The 16,009-nt window shown below is 35.3% G+C and overlaps 1 protein-coding gene across 2 annotated transcripts; it reads left to right on the top strand.

The window, feature by feature from the left end:
- The first annotated feature begins 724 nt into the window (after window positions 1-724).
- Window positions 725-8,889, top strand: LOC139119074 (aqualysin-1-like). 2 transcript variants are annotated; one of them, XM_070682699.1, is made up of 9 exons: window positions 725-862; window positions 1,939-2,168; window positions 2,482-2,631; window positions 2,804-2,936; window positions 3,185-3,297; window positions 3,917-4,058; window positions 4,275-4,459; window positions 7,025-7,196; window positions 8,770-8,889. In XM_070682699.1, the coding sequence occupies exons 2-9, from the start codon at window positions 1,962-1,964 to the stop codon at window positions 8,775-8,777; spliced, it is 1,110 nt and encodes a 369-aa protein (XP_070538800.1). In that variant the 5' UTR covers window positions 725-862; window positions 1,939-1,961; the 3' UTR covers window positions 8,778-8,889. The 2 variants fall into 2 exon arrangements, with proteins under 2 accessions (XP_070538800.1, XP_070538799.1); XM_070682698.1 differs by having other exon boundaries at window positions 8,518-8,889.
- The last annotated feature ends 7,120 nt before the right edge of the window (window positions 8,890-16,009 follow it).

The raw sequence follows: 16,009 nt of genomic DNA, 5'->3' as shown, positions 1-16,009 counted from the left end.
CCTACCTACCTACCTACCTACCTACCTACCTACCTACCTACATACATACATACGTACATACGTACATACATACATACATACATACATACATACATACATACATACATACATACATACATACATACATACATACATACATACATACATACATACATACAAATATCATACATACATACATACATACATACATACATACATACATACATACATACATACATACATACATACATACATACATACATACATACATACATACATACATACATACATACATACATACATACATACATACATACATACATACATACATACATACATACATACGTGTACATACATACATACATACATACATACATACATACATACATACATACATACATACATACATACATACATACATACATACATACATACATACATACATACATACATACATACATACATACATACATACATACATACATGGCATGTATCCATGCAAATAGACAGACTATTGTAATTCTGTTACTGTTTACGACTGCCATTACTTAAAATAAAATAAAATAATCTGACATTACGTAACATTCAGAACACTGAAAACACAATTTGTGGCCAATAACAAGTATGGAAATTATTGGTCAACAGTAGTGTGACTCGGGAGAAGTCCATGCAGGTAAACGTAAATATCGCAGTTATATTGTGTTTACCAGCATCACTTACTCTATTAGCTATATTAATTCCCAAGCAAGCCCGTCATGAAAAAATGACCAAGCTTACATGCTTCATCTAAAGGTCGTCTATGGTTAGATCTTGATTTTTCTTGCTTGCCCAACCCGAACCCTACATTATCTTTGGATTGTACTGGCGACACGTCTTGAATAAGGTAAGCACCATTTATTATGTTCTTCAACTAGGGAATATTCAGTCAAACGAAAATTTATTTCGATTTACTTGTCATCAACAAAATTGCATACTACGCACAAAATGTTGTATTATCAATGCTAGTGATTTGTACTTTACATGCCTCAAAAGAAGACGAAGAATGTATACTATGTATTCTTGTTTTCTGAATCAAATATTTTCAAAAGAATGTCGAAATTAACAGCTATTATCCTTTTTCGACAGCCTCTTCAAACATTTCTGATTATTCTACGTCGAAAACGAAAAAATCGTGTGACCTTATCATAAATTTGATGTGAAATCGTATTTTCAAACACTGTTTACTTTAGCCGGTACTTCAATCCTTAGAAAGTATTCTAACTAGGAGGACTAAATGAAATATTTCTTCCATTTACAGAAGTAATTTTTTTATTGGTAATAATAATCATTTCTTCAATCTAAATTTTGAAATATATTTATGAGAACATTTCATAATATCCAGTACAGCTGTCACAATATCAGTATACAAATGTCTGATGCCACATGTCAGAATGCATATCGATGACATATTTTCATAATCTCACAATCGTTTGCTGGTGTATGCACTCATTTTTATGTCCGACAAGAGTAAATGTTTGCTTGTCTTGTGTTTGGGTGTCTGTGTGTGTGTGTGTGTGTTGTGTGTGTGGAAAGGGAAGATTTTGTGACCAATATTTGAATTTAAAAGTCGGCAAATTTAAAAGTGGTCCGCTCTCCATATGCAAACTGAATCAATCGTTGCGAATTAATCGGTGTTTTAAAATAAGGAGTTAATGCCTTTACCAAAAAGCTTGCATGAAAAAGAACCTTTGAAATTTTACACTTAAATTTGAAATTTGAATCCAGCATGATAACTATTGGCATCATCTTTGTCGTTATAGTCGTGAAAATGAATTTCCTAAAAATCCCAACGGATTATTTTTCATTAAACAAATAGAAAAAGCGCTTCGTAGCACCTTTGGCACTGGAAGTGGTCAGAATCCTTTCAAAGGATATCACTCTATCGATAAATTATTTACAAAAATTGTTTCAATCTTTCAGGTCTTTTAAGAATTTCACCCACCATGGCAAAAAATCGCCATTTGAGTAGAATTGGGCCTTGTATCGAGTCACTATCGTTCTTGATTCTCGCACTCTGCTCTTGGAGTCATTTGGTGATAACCGATGCATCTGCAGTGAATGTTGGGAGTGTCAACGGCCACCAGCTGGCACCGGTCTACCGCGTCACGGATGCAGCAAAAAGGAAAGACCATTACATCGTCAAACTAAGGGTAGGTATGTGGGGATTAGTAAAAAAACCGTGATATACAAAGCTAATGGTTTTGAAACCCACGATGACATATTTATCAAAAGCATCTAGAAAAATGCCTAGGCTGCATTGTTTGCGATTCCTTTTATGTAGAAACTTTTTACATTTCCTTCGCGTATATTTCGATACTGCATCTCTTACGGCGTATTTTTCAAACTGTAATATTTTCGTACAAGCCGAAAATGCCAAGTATGAAATTTAATATACTTTTGGGAGAAAACTCAAAACTTCCTTGCTGGTACTTGGTTCAACTTGTCACTCTTCCCTGTTGGCAGAATGAATTATCCAAGCGTCATCTTGACATCGTCCTGTCCAGACTGAAAACGATAGCCGAAGATGAAGGCCTTGATGTTTATTTTCGTGGAAATGTTACGAACCTAATGACGGCCTTCTCGGCGAGGCTGTCTCCCAAAGCGCTGGAAAGGGTAAGCAAGCAGTATTCCCTAAAGCTACTTGATTCTGTCACAGCAATGTCTTGTTCAATTTCCATGAATCTAAATGTGGTTCGACACAAACCTTAAAAAGTTTGTAGAAACTCTCAGTACATATGTATTCATATATAATACCAATGTATAATTTCTGTTTCGATTTACAAAGTTGCGAGAAATGGATGAGATCGATTATATAGAGGAAGATGCCACGTTACACCCTGCCGCAGTGTCATCTTGGGGATTGGACAGAATTGATCAGCAGTTCCTACCTCTCGACAGAACTTATCAGTCAACAATAGGTAAACTTAAGTCTGTACGATACGCTCCCAAATTCATTGTTTCTTTATTGACTTCACACCAACGATTACCTGTAGGTTACTTCTGATCAAAGGGAAACTTTATCTGTATCCACCTGTCTTTGCTCAGAGAGAGAGAGAGAGAGAGAGAGAGAGAGAGAGAGAGAGAGAGAGAGAGATATGAAAATTTATCCATATGTGCGTCCGTTGGAATATGATTTTTTTTTTATTTCTGTCCGTGAATATTCAAGGGAATGGTAGTGGAATCACTGTGTTCGTGGTAGACACAGGCATTCGGTCGAGTCATATTGAGTTCGACGGGAGAGTTTCGCCTTTCTATGACGCCATAGGAGACGGCAAGAACGTAAGTTTACTGGCCACTGAATGTTTCGTAATGAGAACAATGAACAAACAGCATCTTACCACATGTCTCGTAGTTATATTCTTCATCGAGACACACTTCCGATCTTGCATCGAGCATTTTACTGCTCTGGTGACACCTGTCAAGCTTAATACCTAAGTATGAAATGTATACATACTCAAATACACAAATATGTATGTGCGAATATGTATGTATGTATGTATTTATGTATGTATGTATGTATGTATGTATGTATATATATGTTTGTATTTATGTATGTGTGTATGTATGTATGTATGTATGTATGTATGTATGTATGTATGTATGTATGTATGTATGTATGTATGTATGTATGTATGTATGTATGTATGTATGTATGTATGTATGTATATGTATGTATGCGCTTAAAGAGGAACGAATCTACGATTTATTTCAGTCATAAAATTAATTGTTCACATGCTTTGCGGTACTATCACAACTTATGAGTTTGTGAGAAATCTCACATTTCAAATACTTAGGTAACCATACTCAAATTTACTACTGCGCCAGCTGAGCAAATTTGGTTACTGTGTAGTCTGCTTACTAGTATCAAAGGAAAGTTGATCAGCGTTTTGTTTTATAGGGAGAAGATTGCTCGGGGCATGGAACTCACTGCGCAGGCGTCATCGGCGGAAACACTGTTGGGGTTGCTCCAGGTGTTCACCTACTGTCTGTGCGCGTGTTTGGTTGTGACGATAACGGTTATATTAGTGACTTCATATCTGGTGAGATGTTTGGTTTCTAATTTGGATTCTAAATCTTTTTCTCGCACAATCTGTAGTGCCTTAATCCTCAAATGTGAAAACCTTTAACCATTGGATCCCTTGGCACCACGTACCGATACAATACGTGCGTTTAAATTTATGATTCAATTATGAAAAATGTTCACTTCGTCCACGTGGTCTCTTTCTCCGCACTAATAACCGGCAAATCCCTTGCAGCACTGGATGTAATCTCCTGTTCAGGCATGCAACCAGCTGTCGTGTCCATCTCCCTGGCAACGGAACTTTCGACGATCACAAACGAAGCTGTTGCCCAGCTCTGTCGCGATGGGTATTTTACAGTAGTCGCTGCAGGCAACCATAAGGACGACGCCTGCAAGTATTCGCCAAGTTCCACTAGAGAAGTATGTCTTTTGAAAGGTCATTGGCTGTAACCTTTGATGTATATATTAGCGGTAGTTTTGCTCTGTCAGCAGAAAACAAATTCTTGTTCTACACACAAAATCATGTCGCACCGGTCGCTTGTATGTGTGCAATGTGGTAACAGCTGGATTTCATCCCAGACTTAAATTCATTTAGTAGAAATAACATCACGTATTGTGATCATTGAGCCATCTTTGTCGAAGAACCCTCCTGCTTTGTATTTCAACATGCTACACTATAGTGTATAGAATCGGAGAACAACAACTCAGGAAATTTTAGCCAAAAGTGACATCTATCATCCTTTTTAGGATCGTATCAGAGATATCTCTCAGACTGGCTTTCATCAGTACATTTACCGCCACTGTTGTCGTCGATAATTTGTGAAAATAGTGGCAAAAATTGTGCAAAGTTTCAAATGATGAATAGGTTCGCTGACAAGATGCAAGTTATGGGAAGAGTAATAGTGATATTAGAATCTGCAAGAAATCTGGCGAACGCAGATGGTTTACAGATACAGAAATATGAAATTGACAAGCCTGATGTATACAGCCTTATTGGTTTTGTGTTTGGTATTTTGGACAGTTGTCTTGGTAATATGAAAGTTAAAAAATCTATCTCAAAATTGTCAACAGCTCAGGTCTTATAATTATCGGTAAATTTTCCTCTTACATGTTATTTAATCCATTTTACAACGTGTATCTCATCACGTAGTGATGTCGCACTGGAATTAAATTTTGTAGTCGATCGGCTGGAAGGAAATAAAAAAAAGGAAAATTAATAGTTTTCCTTCTTTTATGATTCGTAATATATATTAATGTTTGTCTACCATATGTATTAGATGGTTTTATAGACTGTGAGTCGGTAATTTCTCTAAATGTACATCTATTCACGAAGACTTTCACTGGGCAAAATGCTTGATATACAACAATATACTTATACAGAATCTGTACATTTGTCAAATACGTTAAGTATATACGTACGTATACTGATGCACAATTACAGTGTACACTTGGTGTGCAAAGCCCTGCATTAAGTATACTCTTGGTCTACAGAGATATTTCTTACGTATATCAACGTATTGAAATGTTCCATATATAAAGATAAACCTTATGAATACCATCAATGTTGTGTTCAATATTCGTCAATGTACGTAGGCCTAAATATACTGAACGTATATCAAGCATTTTGCCCAGTGTTTGTTCTTGAACAATTAGAAAATGATAAATTTTGTAGAGACATTATAAATCTCATTCCAGATTGTGTCAGATGATTTTCTTGAATAGAATACGGTACATAGTACAATCTCAAGTTTACCTTCCGAACTACTCACTGTGAGCGAGAGAAAGGTTAATGATAGTCTTCTGGTTTTTTAGTCGAGCCGTTCAAAATTATGCCAATCTTAAATGTATCATTTTATCATCGCAATTCCTAATAATCTTATCAAGCGTGCCCGGGATGAGTCAACCCATCCAGACTAAATCTATCGCTCGTGACTTATTATAGGTAAAAGTATATGTTAAAGAGGCCGAACTGTGTTCTCAAAAGCGGATATTTACTATTCTGAAACACGTGGTAGAATATCCAGAAATGTTCAACCGACAAACGACCTGCTCTGTCATCGCATCAGTTTGTATCCGTTTGTAATTTCATAACCTTTCTTGAAATAAAGTTGGTGATTACTCAGTCAAGTTTTTTAAACGAAGTAGCGGGTCATTAAATAACTTTCTATACGGAGATATTCAATGAGATACATTTTTTGTGATCGCAAAAAGGGCTGTGGAAAGGAAATTCAAAACACTCATTTTAACTTCAGTCATAGAAACATAATATAGTGTTTTGCTGCAACATAACAAGACGGTTAACTTCAGGACTTGTTTCTACGCAGAGAACATCAAGGATCAATACTTTTAGATGACTGACATGATTACCGAAACCTTTTGATCGATAGCATATTCGTATTAAGCGAATTTCGACGGTTGATATGAGGAAACCTTCCTCTGTCATTTTGGAGAGAAAATAGGGGTTGTACATTTTGCTGTTTGATCCCTGTTTTAAAAGGTACATCTCCTTTCTTCTGATGTATGCTATCTTTTTAAACATTTCTTGAAATAAAGTCGACGTCGGTGATTACTCTTTCAAGTTTTCAAACAAAGTAGCGGATGATTAAATAGATGTAACTTCCCACGGAGATATTCAATGAGATACATTTTTTGTGACCGCAAAAAGGGCTACGGGAAGGAAATTCAAACACACTCATATTCAACTTCGTTCAGATAAACATAGTGTGTTGCTGAAACACAATAACACAATTAAATCCCCTGGACTTGTTTGTACGTAGAGAATATTAAGGAACAAGAGTTGTAGGTGACTTGGATGACTACCGAAACACTTTGATCGATAATATGCTCGTATTAAGCAGATTTAAACGGTTGAGAAAACCTGCATCTTTCATATGGGAGACAAAATAGGGGGATGTTCATTTTGCCTTTTGATCCCTGTTTAAAAAGGCTCACCTCCTTTCTTCTCATGTATGTTATCTTTTGTAGGCTATCGTCGTTGGAGCCACTACCAGACACGATGAAATTGCACCTTACTCTAACTACGGTGACTGCGTTGACATCTACGCACCGGGAAGTAGCATCAACAGTTCCTATTTCACCGCAGATGACGCTTACTTAACGCTCACCGGAACATCCATGGCCGCCCCACATGTTTCAGGTAAAGACGATAAACATACATATGCTATTAAGGAAGCTTTTTGTATGAACAAGCTAATATTCGTTTTCGTGTTCCTACTTTCAACTCACTTTTGGAACAATTTTAACGCCATCATTAAACAAATATTCTTACATCAAAGATGGGAAAACTTCGATATGAATTACATTTTTGTTCATAATGTGGAAGGTAGGTTACAAGCGCATTTGGTACCTTCTTCGAAAATCTTAAATCCCTCATCACCTATTGTTTAACAAAGGTTTAAAGAGCATTCAAGCTCAGAGAAAAGGCTTAAGTAGATGTACATTATGTATCCTACTTTAATTTACTGAAACTTTTACAAGACCAATGCAAAGCATGTATTTTGCTATTTATTTATTTTTTTACTGATTGATTTCTTGATTTATCTCTTTCCATTTATTTTCTACTCAACACAAAATGTCAGATGCACATGGGCCGATTGCATATGGCCGATTACATCATTTGCATATGGGCCGGTGGCCTTGAACCGCAAATAATGGATTAATAATGGGTCAACAAAGAGAACAGCTGGATACGTAATAACATCAGTACATTGCATATTGAATTGCTCTCCTAAAAGTGCAAAGAACACTGTTTCTTCCTTTTAAAGAAATTTATCGCCCTTGAATAAATATACATATACATACATACAGACACATACACATATACACACATATGTATATGTGTGTGTTCGTGTGAGTGTTTGATAGATAGATAGATAGATAGATAGATAGATAGACAGATAGACAGACAGACAGACAGACAGATAGATAGATAGATAGATAGATAGATAGATAGATAGATAGATAGATAGATAGATAGATAGATAGATAGATAGATAGATAGATAGATAGATAGATAGATAGATAGATAGATAGATAGATAGATAGATAGATAGATAGATAGATAGATAGATAGATAGATAGATAGATAGATAGATAGATAGATAGATAGATAGAGGGGTTATATCGTGCATGGTAATCACAAAATGTTATGGTTGTACCTCGGCACTAGGGAAGTTCATTTTTGAAAAGACATTGTGATTACTTTTGCTTGTTAAACTGTCATAAAAGGTGCCACTTAGCATTAACAACTTCTTCGCACATTTCCACGGTAGCAAATGAGAGTTGAAGTAAATCTGTGTCGTTAGAAGCGACCGGTCATATGGTGATGTGAATAGAAACGCCGATATCAGTGATATATTCAGGAATTCGAATGTTTCCGATCAATATGTCTGTAAATTGTCATTATCTTTCGGCATCATTGCCTAAAAATTTATTTTTTTCCATTTTCTCTTCACCAGGAGTTGTGGCACTAATAATGGCTGCATATCCAGAGTTGTCACAGTCCGATATAAAAGATTACTTAATAAACAGCGCCACTAACGGCACGTTGAACTTTGACAGCGTTCCTCTCGTCTACCAGGCGATGACACCAAATATTTTGGTCAGGGTTCCGTAAACGATGGGGATTCCGAGAGAGAATCAGAAAAAATCTGCCGGTGTGCAGCAGCTCGAACGGTCGTATCTCATCGGTTCCTTTTCATTATTTACAGCAACTTAGGCGGCCGGGAACTAATGGCTATTATGTAACTGATGGACTATTTTGAAATGGTAAAATAAAATGGCGATGACATTCAGGCAACCAATAAACTACAATCAACCGAGACACAGCATACTGCGTCTGGAAATTTGTTGATTCTGAGAACGTGTATTCATAGTGCCTCCACTTACATATTAAACTGAATATACATGTATGCAGTTTTTCATTAAATGTACAAAATTACCCATGATGAATCCTAGCAAGAAATGTATTCCTCCGAAAAATGTCGTTTACTGGAAAGCTTGTAAGCTTTTGGGCACAAAAAGACAATCATTATGCATGTTTTCCATTTTCGCTAGATGTTTACTGATTACGTCATACTAGCACTTTTATATGGCTCAATATCTGACCAAATCAAATAGCTTGAGCATGCACAGAATGTGGCTACAAGAATGATCGCCCGTACTGAGAAACGTGAACACAGTACACCTTATCTAAGAAAGCTTCATTGGTTGCCAGTGCAGGCCAAAATACCACTTTCAAAGTCCTAGTCCACCTAAAGCACTCAACGGACTGGAACAAACTTATATACTTGACCTCATTCAGTTACCGCAAACTACCAGGACACTGTGTCCATCTGTTAAATGTCTAATCAAGGAACCAAGCTACAATCTTGATTCATATGGTGGTCGAGCTTTCTCAAGCTGTGCCAAATACCTCTTTAATTTAGAAATCGACCCTCAGCTACAAACTTGTAGTCCAGTCAAAATAGTGTTAGACCCACCTCAAATTGCAACAGAATTTTTTTCTTCAGAATGCATTTAAGAGAGGTACCCAGAACAACATATAAAAAGTTTCCTCGAATCCACCTTGGGGAAATATACCTAATTTGCATACATCAAATATGGCGGCCAACCATCGGACAAAATAACATAATTGGCCATATATCACATGTTAAACAAGCTATTCAGTGATTTCAACGTCTGACACTAGTAATTTGGCTCGGGGAATCATTTTGAGGTATAATGTTTCATATGGGCACTTCACTAATTTGCATAATTCCAATATGGCGGCCAACATTCCTACAAAATACATTTTTGATCATATACCATGTAATAAACAAGCAATTTCAGTGATTTCAAAGTTAAAAGTATATTCTATGGCATGAACAAACGATTTTTGAGATGCAATAAATTGGATTGGCACTTTGTTAATTTGCATAAATCCAATATGGTGGCCAACATTCCTACAAAGGACATTGTCGGTCATATACCACACATAAACAAGCTATTTCAGTGATTTTAAAGTTTTAATATTTTTCTTGTACATGAAGAAACACTTTCAGTGGTTCAGTTTTCACAAAGGCCCTTTTATAATTTTCATAAATTAAATATGACTGCCATATTAATGCCCATTTCTTAATAGCTTCTAATATAAATAAGGGTTTGATATAGGTTTTATTACTAGGAATCTATCGAGAAGAAACTGTTGTCCTTGGATATTTATTTTTATAATTTTGATTTTTCTATATATGATGACTGTTAATGATTGTTAGCGTTCTCTTTCTGAATATAACATTCGGTTCATCTGTGTACGGCATTTCAGCATTTGTATGGGTGTTTTAACACAGTACAGTGTTAAAAAATGAAATATGTAATGTTTACTGTTAAAAAAGACGTGTTCAACATCTTAAGTTTTTAATTCAGATTTAACCCCTTTCTTATGGATGGACGCATCTTTATAAGACCCCCTTTGATGATAGGCAAGAAGTCATTACACTTAACAACAAAAATACAATAAACACCACAAAGCTAAAAAAAAAAAACAAAACAGAGAAATGATATGACCAAATAAAAAAATGCCATAATACGCACAAATTAAAACTTAGCACTATTGCAAACAATGTCAAATTCATAAAAACTTTAAGGACACGCAAACTCACAAAAACTGAATACTGCATGCTTTAGCAAAGGCTTATAATTAACCCAAACACAGAATCCAACTATTACACAATACAAACAAGTACACCAGGAGTCATTTTTTTCCAAGTGTCGTTTGTATCGTGTAACAGTTGGATTCTGTTGGGCTGATGAGTTGTTTGAATTAATGTTAAACCTTCGCTAAGCATGCAGTTTTCAATTTTTGTGAGTTCGCGTGTTGATCAAGTTTTTAAGAGTCTGACATTGTTTGGCAACAGCGCTAAGTTTTTATTTGTCTGTATTGCATCATTTGTTATTTTTGATCACACTATTTTTTTTCTGCATTTTTATTATCTTTTTGTGTTTATTTTATTGATTTTTTGCTGTTACATGTGATGAATTCTTGCCTATCATCTTGGGGGTGTAAAAGATGCACTTGTTCATAAGAAGGGGGCTCAGTCTAAATTTAAAACTAAGGATTTTGTACACGACTTTTTTAAAACAGTAAACATTAAAGATTACATGTTTGACACTGTAGACTATAAAACATCTATAAAAATCACAAATAATGCCGTACATAGATGAATCTAATGTTATATTCAGAGAGAGAGATTTTTATTAGATGACAAACAATCATTAACGGTTGTCATATATAGAAAAATCACAAAATAATTAAAATTGCATGACTCTCTTACATCTCAATAGTAAAAGCACATCAACATATACGTATTTTAATCCGCACAGAAGTCAGATATTTAATTTTACCAAATTTACTTTAACACTCTTTTCAAAATACAATATATTAATGGAGCATGTTAACAAATTCAGGTATCATAGACACCTAGTAAAATAAACTTTATTCTTTTTTTTTTTTTTCTTTTTTTCTTTTTTTTTTTCTTTTTTTTTTTTTTTTCTTTTTTTTATTGGCTTTGCGAAAAAGAAAAGACACAACACAGAAGGACAGGCATAAAAACACAGAGAAAAACAAAAAAAAACAGAAAAGGAAACAATGGTTATATACCTCACTTTAAATCAATCAAAACAGAGTCATGAAAGGAAAATTTACTTTTTAAATTTTACAGAACTTGCTTAAATTTTTCCACTTTGTATCTGTATCTCCCGTGAGCATTATTTTATCTTTATATCTTTCTATTTTAACCTTCTGTTGCATACTTAGTAGAAATTGATCTATTTTTGGTGTTTTCTCTATCCGTCTACAATCATAGATATATTTTTTACCCATTATTATTATGTAATTGATTGAGAAAAAATTATATTTGTTTATATTAGAAGTAGTATCATCATATTTTGGAATACCTAGTATAATATTCTCTGGAGATAGCATGATTGATATTTCACAGTAATTTAGAAGACACAATTCAACATCTGCCCAAAATTGTAAAATACATTCACATTCATAGAAAAGATGTACAATACTTTCGGTCCAAGTTCGACAAAAAGTACATTTGTCTGATTCGGAAATCTTTGCCATTTCAAGAAATTTATTTGTCACTATAGTTCTTGTGAGGATACTGTATTGGAAACTGCGCAGGGCTGTTTCATTTGTTATTTTGAAAGCTAAACAAAAGTTGTCTCGGAGATTATTGATACCAAAATAATCAATCCATTTTTCTGTGCTTTTTTGTATTTTAACTTTTTTCATCACAAGAGACTTCAGTAACATTATGTAAATCTGTCTGCATGTTTTCTCAGACACTGTGTGATTGATTGTTATCTGTAATTGTTGCAATTGTTTGGCACGTGACTTCCATTGTCTTGGAATGGCATCAACTAGACCTATGTATTTTAACTTATCAGAGTGGGGTACACCGTACTTGACACTAAATTGCTCAAAATTCATGACACTGAGATTCTCATCCAACAAGTCTTGAAAATTACAAATACCTTGTCTATGCCAATTGACGCTGTACAGGTTTATTGTTGACCGTGACCCTGGGATTGAGCCACAGGCACTGTGTGGGTGTATTACTATTAATTTCTTGATTCCCAGTAATAAAAATTGACCACATAATCAAAACGTCTTGCCAGAATTTATTTTGGGTAAAACAATTTTGAGCAATGTACTTTATGTGAGTTGGAGTCATAAATTGCAAACAATTCCCGCATGAATTACTAACTGATTGAAACCATTCTTTCCATTGGCATTGTTTTTCATTCATTAATCGATATATCCATGCTATGTGGAGAGAATCGGCAAGCGTAAAAATATCTGTCATATTTAATCCTCCATTTTGTATATCACAGCACAATCTTAGCCGGTTCACTTTTGCTCTTTTGCCATTCCATATGAAATTAGAAAATGCATCATTTAACTTTTTCATTAAAACTGTGGACATTTTGGGTAGAATCTGCATAATGTGAATGAGCATTGGCACAGCTAGCGTTTTGATTACACATATTTTCCCACACAGTGTTAGTGGCCTTCTTGCCCAGCAATTTAACAGTCGAATTATTTTATTGACCGCAGGAATGTAGTTTAGCTCTTCGCATCTCATTAATTCCGCATCGAAGGTAATTCCCAGAAGTGTGAACGGTTCATCTATCCAGAGTATATTTTGTTCTGTTTCAATTTTTTCTCCACAGTGAATTTTTGACCCAATCCAAACTGCTTTGGTTTTATCAAAATTTGGGCAAAGCCCAGAAATTTTTGAAAAACGATTTAATATTAGCAGTGTTTCTTTCAAAGATCTCTCAGACCCATCTAGAAACAGAAAGGCGTCGTCTGCATACTGCCCCAATAAAAATGATTTACTTTTTATTTGAATTCCTTTGATAAGACGAGATTTTCTGAAGGCTATTGCTAACAGTTCGACTGCGGTAATAAAAAGATACGGTGAGAGAGGATCTCCCTGCCGTACTCCTCTGTGTAGGTGGAAAAAAGAAGAAAAACTTCCGTTGTTTATAACACAGCTGCTTATATTTGTATAGCTGACTTCAATCCATTTACAAAAATTATCTCCAAAGTTAAAATATTTTAATGCTTTAAGCATGTAATCCCATTCTATTGAGTCAAATGCTTTTTTCGAAATCAAGCAACAGCAGTAGACCCGGTAACTCTTTCGTTTTAGCAGTTGATAAAATATCATAGACAAGACGCGTATTTTCTCCAATAAAACGGCCTTTTAAAAATCCCTTCTGGTTTTCGTGAATAATCTTTGGCAAGATCTTTTTCATTCTATTTGCCAAGACAGATGAAGCTATTTTATAGTCAGTGTTCAGTAATGTTATTGGCCACCAGTTTTTCAACAGCTGTCTGTCTTTATTCGGCTTAGGTAAACACGTGATGACACCTTGTTTCTGAGATATTGAAAATTCACCCGCTTGGAATGCTTGATTTAAAGACCGGACGACACATGGCCCAAGACTTGCCCAGAACATTTTATAAAATTCCGGCGGAAAGCCATCTGTTCCTTGGGTTTTGCCATTGGGCATTTGTTTTAACGCTTCGGCACACTCCTGTAATGATAATGCGCCTTCCAAACTATCCCTCTCTTCAATGGTCAGTTTCGGAATGTTTTCTGTATCGGGGAAGAACTCGTTATCAGAAACAACTTCTTGACTACGCTTACTTGTGTACAGGGATGAATAAAAATGTTTTTGTTCTTTTAAAATTTCTTCTTGCCTCGTAATAACATGTTCACCTTTTTTTAATTTACAAATTGTTTTGTTAACATAGTGTCTCTTTTCAAGAGAACAGAAATATTTTGTTGATTTTTCACCATCTGAGGACCAGCGCGCCTTTGAGCGCAAAATCGCCCCCTCTACTTTGTGACGTCTCAGATTTTCCATGGATGATTTCTTTTCTTCTAACCTTTCAAAGTTGTAAATTGTCGGAGAGTTTGTACATTCTTGTTCTAAAACTTCAATTTCTGCTTCTAATTCTTTTTCTTTGGATTCTCTTTCCCTTTTTTTCCTGCTAGAGTACGGTATAGTAGCACCTCTTATTTTCAATTTAATCATATCCCACAGTAATTGATCTGAAATTGTGAATTTGTCCTCAGTATCATTTGAATCTGGATCCCTATACTCATTAAAAACTTCTGTAATAGTTTGATTTACTAGAGATATGTATTTTTCATCCTGTAATAAAGATGTATTCAGTTTCCAAAAACCCTTGCCCCTTTTAAAGTTTATAATTGAGATATTGAGAAAAATTACAGAATGATCTGTTCTATAGCCAGGTGAAATTCTACACTGTTGTGTCATTGAAGCAAAATCCGGTGAGACTAAAAAATAGTCAATTCTACTTTGAATCACTTTTGGCCTTTTTCTGCGCCATGTAAAATATTTTTTATCCTCGTTCTGTGTACGCCAAATATCAACTAAATTAAATTCTTAGCACATAAGATCGATAGTTTCTTTTGCTCCAGGGTTCACAATGTTTTTGTAGCCGGAAGTGTCTATCACTGGATTTCTGACGACATTCCATTCCCCAACCATAATGATTGATTCATTTCCAAATATTTCTAGTTGTTCATGCAGAGCTGTGAAAAAAGCAGGCTCGTCAGTAGACCGTTTTCCTTGTATAGTCATATCTAGAAAAGTATATCTCCCTTCTAAGCCATTTTTTGTTTTGTGAATCTGATACTCAAAATTATGACCGAACAAAATAGCCACACCTCTGCTGTTGCTTGATCCCGAACTGAAAAAGCACGGTGCACCCCACTCGATACGCCACCTGTTCTCATCAGCTTTGGTGCAGTGCGTTTCTTGTAAACAACAGATCGAAACTTGCTTTTGTCTCAACCAAAGGAAAACATCTTTTCGTTTTTTGTATTCTCGTAAACCACGGGCATTCATAGAAATTATTTTAAAGTTATTATCTGTCATGACTTAAATAGTGTTTTCTTAGAATTTTAACCATTGAAGAACAAAGACACGAAAAAAGCAAAACACAGAAAGGACAACGAAAAAGCGCAAAGCGAAGCGCGCAAAAGGAAACGAGCACTAAAACAAACAACGGCCACATGCGTGGAAGGGACATGGTCAACATCAAAAATGGAAAAAAGAAAGGAAACGGAATGACCAAAAAAAACACAGCGGGGAGGAAAAAAAGCACCACCACAAAAAAAGGCGGGAAAAGTTGACCGTGCAAGGCGACTCCTCCGCAAGTATGACTAAAATGCTGGAGTCAAATACATACAATTTTGGTTTCATTATTGAAACGAAAAGACTGCTTCAGTTTCAGTTTAATTTCTTACTGATTGTTCTTGTAAAAGTCCATTTCAGTCCAGTCCTTTAATTTCATGAATTACCTTGAACACTCGCATTTTCAGCACAGCAGGGAAGGCTATGAATGGACGGCTGTTCGGC

Source organism: Ptychodera flava, chromosome 19, assembly GCF_041260155.1.
Source record: "Ptychodera flava strain L36383 chromosome 19, AS_Pfla_20210202, whole genome shotgun sequence".
In the NCBI taxonomy this organism is placed as follows: domain Eukaryota; kingdom Metazoa; phylum Hemichordata; class Enteropneusta; family Ptychoderidae; genus Ptychodera; species Ptychodera flava.
The sequence above is the reverse complement of the archived record's forward strand: the minus strand, read 5'-3'. Positions and strand labels throughout refer to the sequence as shown.

Coding starts and splice junctions, on each gene's coding strand:
- LOC139119074 (XM_070682698.1), top strand. CDS start 1,962: ATGGCAAAAAATCGCCATTTGAGTAGAATTGGGCCTTGTATCGAGTCA. Junction 2,169..2,481: donor ATTACATCGTCAAACTAAGG/GTAGGTATGTGG, acceptor CCCTGTTGGCAG/AATGAATTATCCAAGCGTCA. Junction 2,632..2,803: donor CTCCCAAAGCGCTGGAAAGG/GTAAGCAAGCAG, acceptor CGATTTACAAAG/TTGCGAGAAATGGATGAGAT.